The 21,887-nt window shown below is 43.0% G+C and overlaps 1 protein-coding gene across 1 annotated transcript in view; it reads right to left on the bottom strand.

Annotated features, from left to right (window-relative positions):
• Window positions 1-13,910, bottom strand: part of NCAPG2 (non-SMC condensin II complex subunit G2) — a 55,861-nt gene extending 41,951 nt beyond the window's left edge. Inside the window, exons 1-6 of the mRNA XM_054991557.1 lie at window positions 13,823-13,910; window positions 7,573-7,678; window positions 4,638-4,826; window positions 2,804-2,918; window positions 1,612-1,772; window positions 615-749 (exon numbers count right to left, since the gene is read on the bottom strand). Coding sequence (XP_054847532.1) covers window positions 615-749; window positions 1,612-1,772; window positions 2,804-2,918; window positions 4,638-4,826; window positions 7,573-7,650 — 678 coding nt within the window. The 5' untranslated portion in view covers window positions 7,651-7,678; window positions 13,823-13,910. The remainder of the gene's footprint in view (window positions 1-614; window positions 750-1,611; window positions 1,773-2,803; window positions 2,919-4,637; window positions 4,827-7,572; window positions 7,679-13,822) is intronic.
• Between the last annotated feature and the right edge of the window lie 7,977 nt (window positions 13,911-21,887).

Genomic DNA, 21,887 nt, shown 5'->3' with positions numbered 1-21,887 from the left:
AGCACCTCTAAAAAGGGAAATGTGTTGGAAGGAAGAGTTTCCCAGACACAACTCAGTCTTCCACAACTTATTTGATAAGCACCTGGGTTGAATAACCCCCAGGGGAGAGGAGACATGTTGAGGATACAGAGCAAAATCCAGAGTAATTTCAGATGCCTTCTTCCCACATTACACATCCCAGTGCTGAAGGCCACGTCTGAACTCCCTGATCGCCTTCCTTCTGCAAAGAAGGCGAAGGTGCGTAGATGTTTGGCTCTGTTTTATCGAAAGCAGAACAGGACGGGAGTCAGAAAGCCAAAAGTCCACATCAACCACAAAAATAATGGTTCAGGAAAAAGGGGCTACGAAAAACTGTGATAGGATTAGAGAAGGGCAGTTTTAGGTAGGCAGCCGTGTTGGTGTGCAGTAGAACAGCTGGATTTGAGTCAGCCAGCAAGAGAATGAGGGAACTCCCAGAATCAAACCCATATTCATGGCACCGCTGGGAGGTCTTGCCACCCTCATATTCCCAACAAGATACACCAATTGTGAGAAATCTCAACTCTGCTCCCACTCTCCACTTCTGACATGTTTGGTTAACCATGACAAAGAATATTTAGACAAAGTATGCTTACCTCTTCTTTTTTAATATGGCTGACACTCATAAAGCACCGAAGTAACAAATCCTTCACTTCATTACTCTCTTCAGAGTCGTAATCAAAACATAATAAAGCCCGGTGTATTTGCCACAGATGGATTATATCTGCATCCTGAGGGAGTAACAGTCAATTATACTTCCATGGGGATTACAAAGGAGGACAAGGGGATGAAGAGATGAGAGTCAAGGAAGCAGAAGCAGATGGTCAGTCAGACTAATGAAGGTACACTTTGTTCCTAAAGTATATAAACCCATATACTTGTAAATGGAGAGTACTTTGATATGTACTATTATTCTGGAGTGGTGGTGAGCGGTCAATGTTTAGAGGCATACTAACTCTATAAACATCTTAGCCGGAGATATAAATGTGTCTGGCTAACAGATGAATAAAGACCTCTGTTGAGAGCAAGTGAAATGTTCACAGAGTTTGACTTTTAAATAATTCCTGTACCTTGCTGTTTTTTTCCAACAAGATGCAAAACACTAGACCTGACAGCTACAGCTCATGATGAACACATCTACTCCCTCCATACCAGAGGCTGTATGCCTCTTTCTATCAGTTGCTGGGGAACACAGGCAGGAGGATGCTGTAGCAGTCTTCCTGTTTGTGGGTTTCCTAGAGGCAGCTGGTTGGCCGCTGTGTGAACAGAATGTGGGGTTCAATTTGGTCTGATCCAGCATGATTTTTGTCATGTTCTTATTGGAAAGCATCTCAGTGAGGTCCTAAACAGCTAAGCCTGCAAGCCTCACAGGACTGTGCTGGAACACTATGCAACACATTTCTTCCAATTCAACAGCTTGCATACAGATTGTTAGAACCCCCAATGTTACTCCAGTCTCCATCCTCAGAAAAATCAAAAGCTCTTGAAGCCAACTGCCTGGTTATGACAACAATGACTGGCTCACACAGTGTTAATTAGATTAAAAATAATTATTTTTAAGTTTACATACAACTTTATAAAAAGGTAACGTACCACAATGGTTTTCCTCTCAAAGTTTTTTCTCAGAACCATGAGGAAAGCAGTTTTCCCAAACCGTTCTTTCCCTTCGAGGCCCTTCTGCCACCACCTTTCACAAAGGTGCCGGATGGCCCCAGCCAGAGATTTTTCAGAGCCAGGTAATGCATAAAGAATCTCTATAACAAATTGAACAAAACTGCAAGAGTAAATACATTTCTTTGACAACAAGGTATTTCCCAAGTTTAATGTGTCTCTTGAAACCTTTCAAAGCTGTGTTCATTATAAACAGTTTCAGTATCAAAGTCATAAGGGTTAAGCAAACAACATAAGAAAAACAAAAAGGAGAGGTGAAATCTAAAAATGGTACTTAAAAGTTTCCCATTGAAGGTACTCCAAAACATTTTAGTACAAAAAAATTACTTCAAGAGCAAAAAAAAAATTTTTTTTGCTGCTAACATGCACATGCAGAGAACAAGAATGGCACAATTCTTATTTGTTTATTTGGCACATTTTTACCCCTCTTCCTCCAAAGACCTCAGGTGGTGTACAGTTCTCCCCATCTTCTACTTCATCCTCACAACAACACTGTGAGGTAGGCCAGACAGAGTGAGCAACTAGACCAAGGCCACCTAGCAACCTTCCATGTCAGAGTGGGACTTTAATTCAAATCCCTCAGCTCCTAGCCTGACACTCTAACCACTAAGCCACATTGGTTCATTATGTTGTACTTCCTGGTGCCTGGCCTTTGTTGCCAATCTGGCATTCCTGCTCTGTTGCCCACTGTCCTGGCCTTGACACCGTGAGACAAACTGTGGGTCTTCTGTCATATGATGCCAAGTGCTTACAGCTTAGCTGGTCCCACACTATGGACTGAAGGGGGGTCCCAGGTCTAGAAAGGTGGAAGGCTACCATTTTAAATTATTAGTTTGCTGCTTTGAGAAATCTGCTATTAAATAAGCAGTAATGTAAAATAATCTGATTTTCAAACACCATGGCAGAATTACATGTCAAGAAATAGCAGATTAGACACTATAAACATCATGTAGTTTGCATAAAATTAAAAGCCAGCAGACCAAAGTTATGTCTGCTGACATCTGGCCTTTTTGATATTTTAATTTTTACCTGCTCATGTGGAAAACATTTCACATTTAAATGTGAAAATTCACATTTAATTTTAGCTTTAGCGTGCTGCATACAAGAAACATACCATTTAATATCAAGGCACATTCTAGGAGATCTTGGCAGTTTGTATTTTCATCTACTGTAGGTATGGAGACAGTAACTACCGTTGTCACACCTTGGATTACAGCTGTAGTTTGTTCCTGAAAATTAAAAAAGTAACATTTTAAAAAGAAAAGAGGCTTGATATCTGACAAGGCTACAGAGCAGAAGCTGCTACAACACAGACCGCAATCCTGAAGTTCCAGGAAATAAAATCATTCAGTAATAAAATAAACTGGTTCTGCTGTATGCAAGGCCAGCACAAAGCAAGGAAGGACCTCTCTCTTCTACCCACACACCGTTCTCTGCAATCCATGGAGAGCCCAGGGGGAAGGGGGGCTTGGCACAAGGCAACTCACCGCAGGCAGTGAAGCCCTGCCCTAACTCAGAAAAATACCAGAGGCTTTCCGGCACATCTGCTCACTGCCCCCAGTAGCACCAGCTTATCTCTGCTGCTTGGCTGGCTACACTGTCAGGCTGAAAAACAAGGACTGCCCCAAGGTCAATCTGCGACTTACATGTGAAAAGCGAGATCTGAACCAATATTTCCCAGTCCTCTAACCCCTACACCACACTGGCTCTATCTTCATATTAGCAAAGTGTCTGAAAATCTCAAACGCAAGCTGTGAATTGTCACCATACAACCCCCCCCCTTGCAAACACTTAACTATGGATCTAAAGTACTAATTTATCTTTTCACAGTAATTAAAAGGCCTGCAGGACTTTTTTCACTAGATATACGAAGGTGGCAAAAAAAGGAGGAATTCCAGGCCTCGGTACAGGAAACGACAATATGGATATATTCTACAACTTTACACTCCTGGACTCAGAATGGTTTGCAAGTACTTGCTGCAAAAAAGTTAAATAGGTCTCAAAATGGTCCATCTCTGGATGAAGGGCTGACTGAGAGGCCAGTACAAGCCTAATTGAAGTAGTAATGCTGTTATCCGCCCTGAGCCTGCTTGCGAGGAGGGCGGAATATAAATACGATAAAAATTAAATTAAATTAATGGAGGATACAATGACACGGAACACGAATGAAAGGTATCCCAGTACTGAAGACCAAGGTGGGAGCCACAAAATGTTTACATCAAATTTAAAAAAATTAACCCTTTAAGCCATTAAAAAAGGAAAATATATATTTCCCAATATAACAAGTGACACCATAAAATATTTAATACATTAACACAACAGCTTTTTCTTAATTTGGTTCACAAATTATCCTCTCGTCTTGACTCTGCTGACCCATTCGTCTGTAACCTCAAGGCTGGATTACTGTTATGTGCCCTATAAGGTGCTGCCCTTGAAATTATCCGGGAAACTTCAATTAGAGCAAAATACAGCTGTCCGTTTTTTGACAAATGCAAGCCTCTGTAAGCAAATAAGGCCACCTTTGAAATGGCTGCACTCTGGACTCATTCTCATCTTTAAAGCGCTTCATAACCTGGGAGCGTCATGTGTGAAAAGACCAATTCTCCATTCTACTCACCAGGTACAGGCATCTTCTGCTAGATCGCAATCAGATCCTCCAGAGATCATCTGGGCACCCTCCTTTAGGGTATTTTGCAAAAGGTGAAAACATTCTTTGCAAAGGGGTCAACGTTTACTACAGAATGCAATGCACTGCCATCTTCAATTAGCTTCTAATCTGCTGATTTAATGAGGGTAGTGTGCTGTGGGGGTTTTGACACACCGCCCCTTTGTACAGTATTTTAATTTTAGTATATTGTAAATTGCATTAAGCGTATGGAGAGGTAGGATAGAATTTTTTAAATAAATAAATAAAAAACAACTAATTGATTGTTGAAATAGAGAATCACCTTTTGGGGAGCTCTCTCAATTTCCATGTCATCATCACATTCTTCTCCAACTCTCTGCCATTCTTCTACCGGATCATCTACCAAAACCTGTGTTAACAAGCCTTTTAACTTCGCCCATAATGCTTCCTTCTGTTTCCTTGATAGTTCTTGAAGTAGCTCATTCAGATCAAATGAATCAGCTGCATCCTTCTGTGAAACAAGAAACAAACAGTGACAGTTTACCACCGAACAGAATGTTTCCTGCTCAATGCCATACAGCAGAAAGACAAGCGCTTCCTTTCATGTGCCTCCAGTTGCCAAATTAAGAGATTCAAATAAATAAATCCATCTAATAAGAGCAGGGAAAGCAACTTACTCATAACTCTACCAAAAATTGGATTTAACAGTAGAACACAGAAGCTGGGAAGCTAATCAAATGAAATGACGCTACAAAGTTGCCTTCCTTGAATAACTGAATTACCCACAGCAGATCCTTCTACTTACACCAAAAATCATCCTCAAGAGATGCTCGATCATTTCTACTCACCATTCCTCTGAAAACATACAAGAAAGGCAACTCTACAACCTCCCTGAGGCTTAACTGAACAATCTCTTCCAGTGCAATCACGAACTTTTTTGCTGTTTCAGCCTGTCTTCAACCTCTGGCAACAGGAACAAGCTGGACCAACAGGACCAATGCGCGCGCACTCACACCAAGTTCAACACCATTTTAGAACTGATGACCAGGAAGAAGTCTTTAAGACACGTTTTCACAGAGGGAGCATTTCTGCCCTCAAATTCGATTGCCAGCTTAGCCCCTTGAAAAAGATATCAGCTTATACAATAACTTCTTTCTCACTATCCCACAATGCTGGAATTCACAGGCACCTAATGAAGTTGATGGGAAGTAGATTCAGAAGACGAAAGGAAAGTCTTCTCTACCCAAAGAGTGAATGGCTTGTAGCACCAAGTTCCATTAGGATACAGTGATGGCCACTAGTTTAGTTGGCTTTAAAAGGGGATTAGATTCATAGATAATAGCTCTTAGCCACAATGACTAAGCAAAACCTCCCATATACCAGTACTGAGGTAACAGCAGGCAGACACACTGGCCTCCAGGCCCTGTTTGTAGGCATTCTGGGAGATCAAGCTGGCTGCTGCATGAAACAGGATTCCGACCTAGATGGACCATTAATCTAATCCAGCACTGTTGACTTCAGACACAGCGGTAGAGCACGTTTCACATGTGGAATGTTCCTGATTCAATGTCTGGCACCTCCAGTTCAAGGATTCCAGAGGTAGCTGTTGGGAAAGACGCCTCTCTGTCCCATAGTCAGTCAGAGCAGATGGGCCCTGTAGTCTAACTGTTAGACAGCTCCATAGAAGAATAGACGTTTTTGTTCTTTGTTCTAGACGGTTATTACACTGTTCTTGAACAGCTTTCAAACCTTTGATGGCTTGCTAAGGACTGTGCCCTCATGCACTGCCCCATCAGCATGGGAAAACAGCTTGATATCCCACTTTTTGGACAACAGTGGGTTCTGGAATGAACCAGCAAAAATGGACAAAAGATGACATGTCGCTTAAGGTACCCTCCTACACCCACATATAGCTTTGGCAAATCTTTTACTGTGGACTAAGGTTGGCTGCCAGTTGACCAAATGAAGATAAAACATTTTTTGTATCACCTGAAGGGCCTTGAGTTTTTGCCTCACAATTAATGTTGGGGGGGTTTTGGGTGCTCTTTACAGAGATAAGAGTTACTGCTGATACTTTGACTAAAACAAGGAACTTGGGTTTAGATGAGATAAGCACTTGGGGGACACCTCACAGCCCTGCCCCCCAGTATTTGAGGGAGGGAACCAGGGTGGATTTGATTTAAATCAAATTGATTTAAATCATGATTTAAATCACTAGTCAGTAAGACTAGATTTAAATCATCGTTTTCTACATAAAGACTCATTCTTGCTGGTATAACCTTAATATACAACTAGATGAAGATTTCGTTTTTAGAATAATAACTGTTCATATTAGTTTTACAGTTATATAAAAATATTGATTTTAATACTATTAGAAGCACTTTATAGATAATTATGAAATTATTGAAGTGAATTATCTCCAGTTTCACTTTCGTTTTTATTGCTTGCCCCTCCCTCCTCACACTTAGTTTCTTCTTGTGCAGATCTATTCCACTCCAAACAATCTTTTTCTATTTATTGAACTTTTTGAAACTTAGCACTTCAGGGGTTGATTCTGTGTACATAGGTTTGTAGAACAATGAGATTAAGGTTTTTCTCAACTCTGTTCATTTTATAACATTTTTGCTGCGAAGAAGAGGCATGTGATCTCTGCAGACACAAATTCACAGTTTTGAGAACTGCAAAACCAAGCATCTGTGATATCTTGTAACCAGAGAAACTGCCCAGTAATCTTACAGAAACCTCTGGAAGAGCATGACATTGTGAATGAATTAATGGAATTTATTTACCAAAAAATTTAAACATATGCAGCCTTATGCTACATAATTAAAAACTAATCCTTATTTCATGATGGAATAACCTTTGGATGATAGTACATTTTCCTCAAAAAGCATTTTATTTAAAAAATCCTATTTAAATCAATAAAATCCTATTTTTTTAAAAAAAATCTGATTTTTTTGATTTTTTTAAAAAAATCATTGATTTTTATCCACCCCAGAGGGAACTTAGGAATTGAGGGCTGCAAAATGATTCTGCAACTGGGATGGCCAATTGTCACACCTCCAGAGTAACAGCTAATGCATTGTTTTCTGTCTTGCACCACACACTACTACACTCTTCCCCAAAGGTGGACTGGGTGCAATTTACTCAGGAGGCAGGCTGGGCGCCTAGCCCTCTTAACTAGAAGCTGCGCTACAACAAAACTGCAGTGTATTTTCTTCCCACCGCCCACTGGGAGAATAAATACATTTACTTACATGAAGCTGAATAAAACACAAAAATTCATCAATGGCACCCTTAAACACAGCCTGTAGAAACGATTCTCGTCTTGTCATGTTGTGGCGTTTTGCAATTCACAAAAGCCTACGGTGAAAGAAAACAACGGAGCAGAAAATCCAATTTAATGATCGAACAGCAAGTCAGACTGATACAAATCAAGGTTGCTAGATTAGCATTTCAAAAAATAAAAGTCTCACTATAGAGATGTGGAATCCTACTTCAAGTTTCACCCCTTGCATTGCTTTAAAATAAAGTGTATTTTAGGAACCCCGCTGTGACCTGAATATTTGTTAAATTCTCTTTTCTAACTATTAACATTATATTAGTGACAATGAATGTTTTATTGATGTATGTGGTTTTAGGTCATTTTGTACCCAGCTCTCAGAGCTGTTACTTGACAGAAGCTATGAATTAGGGATGTGCGTTTCGGCATTCAGAATGCCGAAAGAATGCCGAAACAAAAGTGTTTCGGCTTCTTTCAGGGAATGCCGAAACGTTTCGGGGAATCCCGAAACGTTTCGGGTAGCCGAAAGAAAAAAGCCGAAACGTTTCGGGATTCTTTCGTCTTTCATTCGGCTTTTCATTGGGAAAATGCCTCCGTCTTCCCGGACGTCTGGGGGAGGCATCTTCCCACCGAATAAGCCCAAAATTGGTGGGGACCTTCCTCTAACCCTTCTCTAACAACCACCCAAGTTTCAGACAGATTGGACTTTGGGGGGCCATGTTATGGCCCCCCAAAGCAGGTCCCCCCATCCTCCCATAAAGGAGCATCTTCTTCATTATTTCCTATGGGGAAAAAATGAAGAAGCAGGCTTCCTTTGCCAGGGGTGGCATTTTGCATGCAAAATGCCCCCTTACCCTCAGGGGCCCTTCTCCCACCCCTCCTCCCACCCCCCACCAAGGCTCAGCCTGCTCCCACTTGGGGGGGGCCATTTCATGGCCTCCCCAAGTAGGTGCTCTAATCTCTACCACTGACAGCTGGGGGAGGCTTGTGTTGCCAGGGGTGGCATTTTGCATGCAAAATGCCCCCCAACCCTCTGGGGCCCTTCTCCCACCCCTCCTCCCACCCCCCACCAAGGCTCAGCCTGCTCCCACTTGGGGGGGCCATTTCATGGCCTCCCCAAGTAGGTCCTCTCAGCCCCTAAATTCCACCCCTTACAGCTCCACACAAACCCAATTCCCCCCAGCTGCCACACACAGACCCAAATCCCCACATTAGCCCCTCACAGACCCAAATCCACCCCCACCTGCCCCACACCCATAACCCCAGGAACAGGCTGGCAAAGGCCAGCCCTCTCCCTTTGTTCTCTATGCTGGGAACTTCTAAACTCTCTTTCCCTGGGCAATTCTGCACAGCCCAGGGGTGCCACAATGGTGGGCACACTTCTGAGTGCCAGCTGGTCCCTGTGAAAGAGCACCTGAACCACAGACACCCTCCCTCAAATTCCCCCACCACCTACAGAGATGGCTGGCCAGCCAGCCCCATTGTTCCCTATGATGGGAACCAACTGCACAACAAAGAATAAAACAAGAACAACACAAAATAAAGTTTTTTAAAAATTATTTTCTCCCTTCCAAAGTACAAGTAGGCAAAGCATTATGACACATAACACCAGCAGTCCCCCACACAGAAAAATAACACAACTCACTTAACATCAGAGAATCACAAAGCACGATTCCTGTCAAAAACACTTTATTTCTTGAACAGCTTTAGGCTACACAGCAGGGGGGGAACACCAAAGGGCATGGCAGCAGTATCTTACACAAAAATAACACAACTCACTTAACATCAGAGAATCACAAAGCACAATTCCTGGCAAAAACACTTTATTTCTTGAACAGCTTTAGGCTACACAGTAGGAGGGCACAAAAGGGCATGATAGCAATGTACTACAAAAAATAATACAACCCACTTCACCGTTTTTGACAGCAATTGTGTTTGTGTGATTCTCTGATGTGAAGTGAGTTGTGTTATTTTTGTGTAGTACACTGCTTTCCTGCTCTGTGGTGCCTTCCTACTGTGTAACCTAAAGCAGTTACAGAAATAAAGTGCTTTTGACAGCAATTTTTTGGGGTGATTCTTTAATGTGAAGTGAGTTGTGTTATTTTTGTGTAAGATACTGCTTCCATGCCCTTTGGTGTCCCCCCCCCTGCTGTGTAGCCTAAAGCTGTTCAAGAAATAAAGTGTTTTTGACAGGAATTGTGCTTTTGTGATTCTCTGATGTTAAGTGAGTTGTGTTATTTTTGTGTAAGATACTGCTGCCAAGCCCTTTGGTGTTCCCCCCTGCTGTGTAACCTAAAGCTGTTCAAGAAATAAAGTGTTTTTGACAGGAATCGTGCTTTGTGATTCTCTGATGTTAAGTGAGTTGTGTTATTTTTCTGTGTGGGGGACTGCTGGTGTAATGTGTCATAATGCTTTGCCTACTTGTACTTTGGAAGGGAGAAAATAATTTTTAAAAAACTTTATTTTGTGTTGTTCTTGTTTTATTCTTTGTTGTGCAGTTGGTTCCCATCATAGGGAACAATGGGGCTGGCTGGCCAGCTATCTCTGTAGGTGGTGGGGGAATTTGAGGGAGGGTGTCTGTGGTTCAGGTGTTCTTTCACAGGGACCAGCTGGCACTCAGAAGTGTGCCCACCATTGTGGCACCCCTGGGCTGTGCAGAATTGCCCAGGGAAAGAGAGTTTAGAAGTTCCCAGCATAGGGAACAAAGGGAGAGGGCTGGCCTTTGCCAGCCTGTTCCTGGGGTTATGGGTGTGGGGCAGGTGGGGGTGGATTTGGGTCTGTGAGGGGCTAATGTGGGGATTTGGGTCTGTGTGCGGCAGCTGGGGGGGAATTGGGTTTGTGTGGGGCTGTAAGGGGTGGACTTTAGGGGCTGAGAGGACCTACTTGGGGAGGCCATGAAATGGCCCCCCCAAGTGGGAGCAGGCTGAGCCTTGGTGGGGGGTGGGAGGAGGGGTGGGAGAAGGGCCCCAGAGGGTTGGGGGGCATTTTGCATGCAAAATGCCACCCCTGGCAACACAAGCCTCCCCCAGCTGTCAGTGGTAGAGATTAGAGCACCTACTTGGGGAGGCCATGAAATGGCCCCCCCAAGTGGGAGCAGGCTGAGCCTTGGTGGGGGGTGGGAGGAGGGGTGGGAGAAGGGCCCCTGAGGGTAAGGGGGCATTTTGCATGCAAAATGCCACCCCTGGCAAAGGAAGCCTGCTTCTTCATTTTTTCCCCATAGGAAATAATGAAGAAGATGCTCCTTTATGGGAGGATGGGGGGACCTGCTTTGGGGGGCCATAACATGGCCCCCCAAAGTCCAATCTGTCTGAAACTTGGGTGGTTGTTAGAGAAGGGTTAGAGGAAGGTCCCCACCAATTTTGGGCTTATTCGGTGGGAAAATGCCTCCTCCAGGCGTCCTGGAAGACGGAGGCATTTTCCCATAGAAAAAAGCCGAAAGAATGCCGAAATAATGCCGAAAGAATCCCGAATCCCGAATCCCGAAAGAGATTCTTGTTTCGGCTTTCAGCTTTAACGATAGAGAATTTTCTTTCGGCTTTCTACTTTCGGCTATAGCCGAAAATTTTTGGCTTGCACACCCCTACTATGAATGTACAAATAAACAGTTGTTCTTTATGATTAAATACAGAGTTTTTAAAAGCTCACTGATGGCTAGTGATAACTGTAACCCCCATATTGTCTTGCACAGGCATTTCACCATTTTGATATTGAAGATAGGACTAATTTAACCTTGCTCCAAAGGTAGAATTCTGTTTCCACTGAAAAATATTTACCAATTACACTTTCATTACTCCTTTCAAGAAGCTTAGGGCGGCATTATGTGGTTTTCCCTTCCTCCATTTTGCTCTCCTCCCCACCCCCAATAAAGAGGCTGAGCTGAGAAAGACTGCTGGCGCAAAATGAGTTCTCCCTCACCTGTCTCAAAACACTAACCCATATACTGACCAGTCTCTCTAATAATTAGTTTTCTACTTGTTATGTACAAAGCTCCTCTTAAAATATGACAATTTCATAAAAAGTTATGAATGGCTGGCAAGCTATCCCCCCAAACACATACATAAACACCTCCTAATGGAGCAAAGTAAGTAATGGGGTTCCTCAGAGATCAGCCTGGAGAAGGCAGCTACTTTAACTTTAACTTTAATTGAATTTTTATACCGCCCATCTCCCGAAGGACTCAGGGCGGTGTACAGCAAAAATAAACATACAAATATAAAACAATAAGAATATAAAATATAAACATATTAAATAGTTTAACTCAGAAACAGAAACTTGCCTATTTATGATCTGAAATCAGAGGTGAATAGTGGTAAAGATGACACCAAGTTATTCAGGAAGGTGATTATCAAAGCAGGTTATGAAGCATTCCAAAAGGGGGAGACGGCAACAATGTAGCAAATGAAGTTCAGTGTGGATAAGTGTGAGGTGGTAGACACTGGGGCAAAACATCATCTTTATTTATGTCAACGCAGTGTGTGGCAGCAGTGAAAAAGGCATGTAGTAATCCATGACAGGGATTACTAATAAAGGCTCTGAAGACAAAATAGCCAGTATCGTAACGTCCTTCATGTAGATCTGTAGGGTTTACTCTCAGGAAAGTGATCTTAGAGTTGTACTCTTAATGAACCATTTATCTGATCACACATAGCTGCTCTTATCGTGCTTTCAGTTTCCAAAGCCCGTTACATATATCACCATGGTAAACAGGTATTATTACCCTCATATTGCAGATGAATAACAAGTTGAGAGAGTAAGAGTGACTTTCCCAATCTCAGCTTATTCTCTTATACCAGCTGGTGGTGGTGGAGAGTGCAATCAAGTCATAGCTGACTTATGCTGACCCCTGGTGGGGTTTCCATGGCAGGGGACTAACAGAGGTGGTTTGCCATTGCCTGCCTCTGCAACCCTGGTCTTCACTGGAGGTCTCCCATCCAATTACAAACTGACCTTGCCTAGTTTCGGAGACCAACCATGCTCAGCTTCAGAGATCTGACAAGATCAGGCTCACCACGGCTATTCAGGTCAGGGTCTTATACCAACTACTGAACTGGAATCCCCTGTACTGATCAGTCACTATCCATCTTTGTCTTAATACGAAACTGGAAGTGACTAGCTCACTACAGAATGCAATTATCTTTTGTTATGTATACTAGTCTCCACCAGTTGGAAGTGGTCTCCCCCATTTTGATAAGATTACATCATCCACCATTAATCTACTCTGCCACTGACATCAGCTAGCGAAACTCTGCTGTGTGTGATACCTTTTCAATCAATGTTAATGTGTGACAGCCTTTTCAGTGGTAGCACCAAGACTGCAGAAAGCCCTGTCTTGAGGTGCTTGTGTGGCTCCCTCCTGAATAGTTTTTGGAAAGGCAAACAAAATGCATCCAATCTTCCTAGTTTTTTTTTTTACTGGCCCTAGAGCATTCTTCCCATTTCAACCTTATGATTTAGTGTGGGTTATTTTATTGTGGTTGTTTGGTATAATAGGCTTTGTGAGCCTCTCCAGGAGCACAGCAATCTGAAAAGCAGTGTATATAAGTGTTTTAGATAAGTTAATAATTTAATTGTTTGATTAGATCTTGTTTTCTTATGTGTATCACATAAAAATGAATGATACCAGTCTCTTGGAGTACTGGGCCTTCCAGCCTCATGTTTTAGCAGCATCACCTCTATATTCCCCTCACCTGTCTACATACTTATCTGACACCAAGGGTAACATTTCATGTAGTCACTGAAATGGGCTCTGACTCTCAGTTGCCAGCTCCAGCTAGGGACATTCCTAGAGATTTGGGGGGGGGGGGGTAGAGCCTGGAGAGGGGGGATTTGGGGAGGGGGTCTCAGGGGACACAAATAAATTGATAAAATACCATAGAGAACACCCTTCAACGCAGCCATTTTCTCCAGGGGAACTGAACTCTGTGGCTTGGAGATCAGTTGTAATTCCAGGAGATCTCCAGCCACCACTTGGAGGCTGGCAAATCTGACACAGAAGCTTCTGCAGACATGCCACCGCTTAAGGAACTACCATAAAGCTCGCTGTATTGGCTACAAAGGGTTAACGAGGCTACTCCTGTGGGATGTGACACACACCCTTCAGACCTCCTCACCGAGAGAGCCCGAATACGTGCCACATCCCTTTTCCTTACTTTGCTAGACCGCAGTTAAATTTACAGATTTGCCCTGCAACAAAACAAACATCTCCCGGCGCCCGCCAAACTCACCACACAAACTTCGTCCGCTTGGCGCTCGCCAAACCCGATTCAAACTCTCCCGCGGCCGCCACCGCCGTTAAACGGCTGCACCCTTCAGCACTCATCACGCATGCGCGTGCGCGGACTCCCTCACAGCTGCTTCCGAGAGACTTCTGCGCCCGTCTCTTCCGGCCTGCCAGCGATCGCCGGTGCGCGTGCGCAGCTGCACTGTTATCTTGGGTTCGTGTGATTTAATCATGCGTGTAAGCGCTGCTTTGGGCATCCCGGGGAGAAGGCTGAGCGGCCTTTTTGGGGGGCGGGGGGAGGACCCGCCCAACGCAGTCCAAAAACTGCCCTCTCCAGGCTCAACTCCCGGAATCCTCAGGAATTTCCCAACTTGGAGAGGGCTTTCTCCAGGTCTGATAACGGAGGATACTGTTATTGTTTTGTATAGCGCTTAAAATGGAGCATAACACTTAAGAGAGACTGTGTGTTTAGTGGTTAGAGTGCAGAACTGGGGAGACCAGGGCTGCAAGTGCTGACTGCAGCTCACTGGATGATCTTGAACCAGACGCTGCCGTAGAAGATGTTGTCAGGAAATTAGGGTTGCCAGTATCCAGGTGGTGGCTGGAGATATGGTATTACAGTTGTTCTCCAGATGACAGATCAGTTCCCCTGGAGAAAATGGCTGCTTTGGAAGGTGGACTCTATGGCATTATACCCTGCTGAGACCCCTCCCCAAATCCCAGCCTTCCCAGACTCCACACACACCCAATCTGCAGGAATTTCCAAACCTGGAGTTGGCAACTCTAATTAGAGGGGGGTATTGTGCTTCTTAGAAAACCAGATAAAATGCAATATATAAAATTACAGACCAGTAACATGACAAGTCCCTGCCTACGAAGGATAGAAAGGGAGAGTTTAGAACACAATAAAAGTGTCCCCCCCCCTTAATAATAAAAGCTGCTGTGACTGGCTGATGCTATTGAGATCAACAAGAGTCCAGTAGCACCTTTAAGACTAACCAATTTTATTATAGCATAAGCTTTCGAGAATCAAGTTCTCTTCATCAGATGCCTGATCAAAACTGGGCAGATACAGAAGAGGAGGGGTCATAAATCACAAGAAGGCAGAATGCAATTAGCATAGAGGCAATCAAAACATTCCTTTGCTTGGAAATGTAAACATCTCCTTTTGGTGTGCAGTCAGTTTGTAGCAGTGAAGGTGTCCAATTCCTATGTAGTATAAGCCTTTGGTAACCACAGCTCTCCCTGCCAGTTGCATCTGACAAAGAGAACTGTGGTCCCCGAAAGCCCACACCAGGCGCCACTGGGCTCCCCCAGATCACGTGATCTGGGTGTGATCTGGGGAAGCCCAGTGGCGCCTGGTGTGGGCTTTCGGGGACCACAGTTTGTCAGATGCAACTGGCAGGGAGAACTGTGGTTACCGAAGGCTTATACTACATAGGAATTGGACACCTTCACTGCTACAAACTGACTGCACACCAAAAGGAGATGTTTACATTTCCAAGCAAAGGAATGTTTTGTTTGCCTCTATGCTAATTGCATTCTGCCTTCTTGTGATTTATGACCCCTCCCTTTTCTCTCTCTTTCCCCCTCCTCTTCTGTATCTGCCCAGTTTTGATCAGGCATCTGATGAAGAGAACTTGATTCTCGAAAGCTTATGCTATAATAAAATTGGTTAGTCTTAAAGGTGCTACTGGACTCTTGTTGATTTTGCTACTACAGACTAACACGGCTAACTCCTCAGGATCTATGATGCTATTGAGAGGTCTCTCCTGGCAGCTGATGATCTAGCTCGGGTTGTGGGTCATGAGGCTAACGTTAAATAGACCTGTCACAAAAGAAGCCCCTGTCAAGGAGGCTCCATGCATCCTTGGTTATTGCACAGTTGTAATTGTTCACCTTCGGGGTGTTCTTCCCTGACCAGGAAAATGGAGGAGAGGATTACAATGGCGCAATATCCAGCAATGTGTAGATCCCTTACAACTCTTCATGTTTATATTGCTGTAAAGCACCACTGATTACAAGGGGATTTACTTCCAGAGATGTGTATAGAGGATCTCAGCCTTATAGTTCCATCGTAAGCATGCCTGTTCAGCTTTTCACCAAAAGGCCAAGAAAAAAAAACAAAAAATGTCTTGCTCTGTACAAACAACATTGATTTAACAAACCTGCAGGGAGCCAGGATTACACTTCCTCCTGAGCAGAACAGCATGGCTTCCTCATCTGAGTTTGCTCTAGGGCTTGTTCATGTTCTGATGAATGTTTGGACTGGGTATTTGAAAAAGCAGTTCTTACCAAAATGAAAAGAAATGTTCATTTCACCTCTTTTTTTTGCGCAAAATGTAGGGGAACGGAAAATGTAAGGGAACGGAAATAAAATGAAGAATGAGTAACATCACCAAGAGTGGGTTGCATTCTTGTATCCCACTTTTCCAACAATAGTTTCCTAAAGCAGCTTGCATCAGTAAAAGAGACAGGCCCTACTCTCGAGTTTACAGGAAGAAAGACAGTAGAAGGGAAGTAGATAAATGAGAAATACATGCTACATGTTGGGGTCCTGCAAGGATACGCTGGGGAGGGGATATCCTATTCCGCCTTTCTAGCTTTCCCAAACTTTCTCCCTCTTCTCTGACTATGCATCTTCTTGCTGCCCTCCCACCCCCACCCACCCCCCGCAACTATCTGCCCAATCTGGCCTCTCACCAGACCTACCCAATTTGCCTTTCTTTCAGGCAGTCCCCATGCCAGCTGCTCCCCCCACTTCCTCACAGTTGGGAGATTAACTTTCCTTCCTTCCCACTGGCTGTTTTCTCAGTCCCATTCACTCTTTGTTTTGTGGTGCCCCAGTTTTCTCTTAGTCCTCATCCTCCTGTTACACTACACATGTGCAGAAACACACATGTATGTGCTGTTGGGTACCATATGGTTTGCTCTGACTACTCAAAATGCTCCCCAACGTGTTTTATTTGTGGTGTGTGTGTGTTTACTGTTGGGGGGGGGGGGTTAGCCTCTGATTAGGGGGAAAAACCTTTGAATATTTTTTTGTGTTTCCCCCCCCCTCAGAAGCACACCCCCTAGCATTCTGGATTTTTTGATCCATGTAGGGGACTATCTTTAGCTATTAGCAGGGCTCATTTCGAGGGGGAATGCACAGGAATGCAGTTCCAGCAGTTCCCCAAAGAGGTCACGTCAGGTGGCCCCACTCCCTAACTCTCGGCCATTTCGGCCCGTTTTGGCCTGGATTGGGGCCAAAACGACCTGGATCGGGCCTCTGATGAGTGGTGGATCACTCTCCCGCTCAGCAGCAGCCCAATCCTGACCATTTTGGGCCCCTTTTCAGTCCCTTTTTGCCCTTTTGGGCCCAATTCCGGCTTTGAACAGGATTGGGTCCAAAACAGCCAGAATAGGCGATGTCAGGGGGTGTGGCATATGCAAATCAGTTATACTAATGATACACTTCTAGTGATGGCAAGAGGTGTGGCATATGCTAATGAGTTATGCTAATAAGTTCCTCCAGCTCTTTTTCTACGGAATGACCCTTGGCTATTAGATATACGATGAGCTTGATCATGTTTTGATGAAAGTAGGGGCCGGTCCTATAGTCCTTATTCTTGCAGCCAGCAACAGAGGCCCACTGTTGTTCTTCCTCAGTACAATTGGCAGCAGGAGAAGTGTGCAAGGGTCAAGGGAACGAGCGTCTTCCATCTGCTTCTACTCAGACTAATGGCCAGGGCTTGGCTTATATATTTTTATGTAGCATCATCAATGAACATGATGTTCTACAGAGCACAAAACTACAGGTCCCTGCCCCAAGAAGCTTACAACCTAAACTGCAGTAAGACAGATGACAAAATAAAGATAAACAGAAGAAGAACAGGTATTCACTACTGCTAACACATGCTTGGACATAGGCGTAGTAAAGAAGGGATATTTATTTTCATTTTATTTATTTACATTATGTCAGATTATTGGTACTGTGCGTGGTTATACAGCCAGGTGCCTGGGTGAGAACCTTCAGTACACAGTCTGACATCTTTAGAAGGAAAAATAGATCTTTGTTTGCCAACGTACATTTCTATTTGTCTGGGAGCACAGGACACTCATCTCACACCCTTGCCCTAAGCATTACAGTAACTAATCAAAAGAAACAAAACTGAGAAGCTAAGTAGGTTATACGAGTCATTGTTTCTACCTTGGCCCGCTGTTCCTCAGAATGGACACAAGCAAAACTGGAACATTAAAATAGAGGCAAGTCAAGGCAGACTTCATTCCATTTCCCTTATCTTCCAGTTTTTGGCTTGTGAACTTTTATAGAGTGTATTAACCCTTTAAACTCTTTACCTTCCAGCTGGGAGGGGTTTTTTTTATTAGAAACATAGAAATATAGACCTGGAATGTACCCCAAAGGTAATCTAGTCTAACCCCTTGCACAATGCTGGAAATTCACAGCTATCTCCCCTTCTCATCTCCTCCAGTGACCCCTGCTCTGTGCCCAGAGGAAGGCAAAAAAAAACCCCAAACCCTCCAGGATCCCGGGTCAATCTGGCCTGGAGGAAAATTCCTTCCTGATCCTAAAGTGGCAATTGGCATTACCTTGGTTCGTCCCTTCAAGCATTCCATCTCCTGATCTGTGCCCATTCATATTAAGTCAGAGATGTTCCGCCAGGCATATGGTTGAGGCCATTCTGTGCTATCTGGTGAGCCTCCCTACCAGTCTCCTGTTGGAAGGGGCTGTTATCATCTTGGCCCCCCATATGAATCAGTCCGACTTGAATGTTGCCACTTCCTTCCCTTCCCTGATTTTATTGTGATTTTATATTGTGTCTATGTCTGTAATTCGCCTTGTGCCTGTTCACGGGGAGGGTGGGCTAAAAATTGAATATAATAATAGTAATAATAATAGTAGCAATAATAGCACATCAAGTAGTGGAAGAAGAAAAGGGGTGCCTGAAAGATTACATCAGTAGAAGCACAGAAAAATTACTTCAGGCTGTGAAAACAGAGAACATATTAAAAACAACCAAAAGAAAGGCTGAATACAAGAAGAAACCGTTTAAGAATAGATTAAATGGCTGGAAGAACAAACCCTTACATGGGCAACATCTAAAAAATATTGAAGGAAAAAGTGACAACAGCCTAACTTGGGCATTGCTGAAGATGGGCACAATCAAGAAAGAAACTGAAGGTCTGGTCTTCACAGCACAAGAACAAGCATTGCAAACGAATGTTATGAAAGCCAAAATTCAGAAAATCAGTGAAGATCCAAAATGTCAACTTTGCCAGAAAAAAGATGAAACTGTGTCCCACCTTATTTGTGAATGCAGCAAAATTGCACAGACAGACTACAAAGCTAGACATGACAGGGTTGCAAAGCTGTCATTGGTCATTGAGTAAAAATTATAATCTGCCAATATCAAAGAATTCATGGGAACATCAGGTAGAAAAGGTGTTAGAAAATGAACAAGTCAAGATCTTGTGGGATTTTAGAATACAATCTGATCAACACCTTGAACACACTACACCAGACATAACAGTTGTGGAAAATTGAAAACCTTGGATAATAGACATTGCAATTCCGGGGGATGCCAGAGTCGAAGAAAAAGAACAAGAAAAAATGATTAAATATAGACATCTGGCAATAGAAACCACCCAACTATGAAAGAAGAATGCAACAGTAGTCCCCATTGTCATCGGGGCACTGGGAAGTATTTCAAAAAAATTTGCAGCTTAGATGGAAAAACTGCAGCTTTCTGACATAATACCTACAGAATTGCAAAAGACGGCGCTACTTGAAACAGCGTACATATTGCACCGATACCTGGCTGATACTTAGGTCTCTGGCGGAAACTTGTATCAGCTCAGCAAGGCCAATCGATGATAACGTGATCTTTATTTATTATTGGTTGTTGCATGTTGTTGTTGTTAATAATAATAATAATAATAATAATAATAATAATAATAATAATAATAATAATAGAATCATCATAGCTGTCAGATGACCATCTATTATTGACCTATCCTGAAACGGGATTTCAATTCCCACACATGCTGCTCTGCTCTTTTCCCCAGTTTTTATAGCCCTAACTCAAGATATCCAAACAGTGATCTATCTGGCAGGTGAGCAAATGGTCATTTCCATCCTGCTTATTTGTCTCCATAAAGGGAAATCATCTCCTCTCAAACTGAAATCCAAATAGTTGATTGCTTTATTTCCAGGAAAGAAGGTGACCTATCCGGATGTTCAAGTTTTCCTGCAAATTTCCTTATCACAACAGCGTGTATTATATGCATCTATAAATTTGCCTTCTACTTGTTTGCCTGATAGTAGTCCAGGAGCCGTGGCCAGTTTGTCTGAGCCTGCACAGTTTGGTTATTGCTCACAGCTATAATTATATCTGGGAAGGAAGTTTGTCAGATGGATATCTTCTAGAGCTGGAAATGTTAATTTATAAACATGCATTTTTATGTCTTTTCGCAGCATGCCAAGGGGATTTGTCCGTTGGGGGTCTACCCTTGTGTTTTCCAGACCTGAAGGTAGCACGTCAGTCCCTTTTGCAAGTTGCACCAGGGCATAACATTGCAATAGTTTATAAATTAACATTTCCAACTCTAGAAGATTCCCATCAGACAAACTGACTGTAACTCAGCTCTTGTGAAGATTTGATTTGGCACGGCATATGAAAAACTGCCTTTTTTATTTCAACGTTACTTTGCAACAAAAATGTGACACAAAAAATCAGAGCTGGTTGAATAATGCTAACAATCAAATCTGAAGCAATACGCCAGAATGCCAAAGAGAAGGAGTGTAGGGCTTTGTGACTCCTCTAAAAATCACTTTGTGCTCGTAATAATGAGCCTACCAGCCAATTGTCAGTTTGGGTAGTGTGCCCCCTCAACAGAACCTAAATTGCACGCCTCCATTTTGACATGTCTGCACGTCAGTTCAGAATAATCTATACCTTTTATATTAATCTCACACTTATTATCGCTCTCCTGTCAAATCTAGTTAAAGCAGTCTTGAAAAGCAGGCCTTTCACACTGGGTTGCCGAGCAACAGCAAATTCAGTTTTGCTTCCATGCTGTCCTTTCATCAAACAACCTCTCCCTTTTCTTTCTTTTAAGAGATCCCTCTCCCTAGCTGGTGTTGCTTAGACCGCCGGAAGCAAACCATTTTAATTTTGTGTATTACCGCTGTTATCAACAGTAATACAAATAATGTATTCCTGGAATGTGATATTATATTGAGCACTGCTGATGAATCCTTTTGACTGTATACCTTCCATGCCCCTTCAGTTTTATTTTATACATACTGTGTAGCAAGAAGATCATGTGGGAATAGTAATTTATACTGGGCAAATTTATTTTATACAAACAGTGGGAACTTTCCTAATACTTTAAATACCCTTGGATTTCTATTTTTCACTTAATTACAAAGCTATATAACATTGGAAGACCTGTGACTATTCTAGTTCTTTTTCAATTTTGCCCTCTGTTTCCCTTTGGCAAAAGGGTAATTGGTCCCACAGGCGATGGGCAAAGGGCAGTCAATTAGCTCACCACTTCTACCATTGGCTTTGGGGTACACCAGTGCCAATGACAACCCAGCCTTTCTGAGAGAGTTTTTAAAAAACAGAGCTAATCTGTTTTGTTCTTACACAAATGCTAAAATGGCAGGAGCAGAGTTTTCAGGTTTCTCAATTACTAGAAGGTCCTAATTTGTTATACAGGTAGGGTTGCCAGCTCCAGGTTGTGAAATTCCTGGTGATTTTGGGGGTGGAGCCTGGTGTACATGGCTCCAATTTCTGAATTTAAGTATTCTCAGATCTTTGCCATTTGGCTGTTAGCATATATTGATTATATGTGAGCCCTGTCTGGTGGGCGTTAGAATAGGATCTTGAAAACCTATAAATATGGGAACCTGGATGGATTAGCACCTTCTCTTTAGAAAAGGCTCCTTGCTTGTGACCTGATCATTTTTGGGTAAGACGTTTTTATAGGCTCTCCTTTTATTATTTATATAGAATCAATGTATCTTGTTTTTGTTGGTCAGTGTTAAAAATGTAGATCCT

The sequence above is a fragment of the Eublepharis macularius genome, chromosome 11 (assembly GCF_028583425.1).
Source record: "Eublepharis macularius isolate TG4126 chromosome 11, MPM_Emac_v1.0, whole genome shotgun sequence".
NCBI classification, from domain to species: Eukaryota; Metazoa; Chordata; class Lepidosauria; order Squamata; family Eublepharidae; genus Eublepharis; species Eublepharis macularius.
Note: the sequence above shows the minus strand (reverse complement) of the source record. Positions and strands in the feature narration are given on the sequence as shown.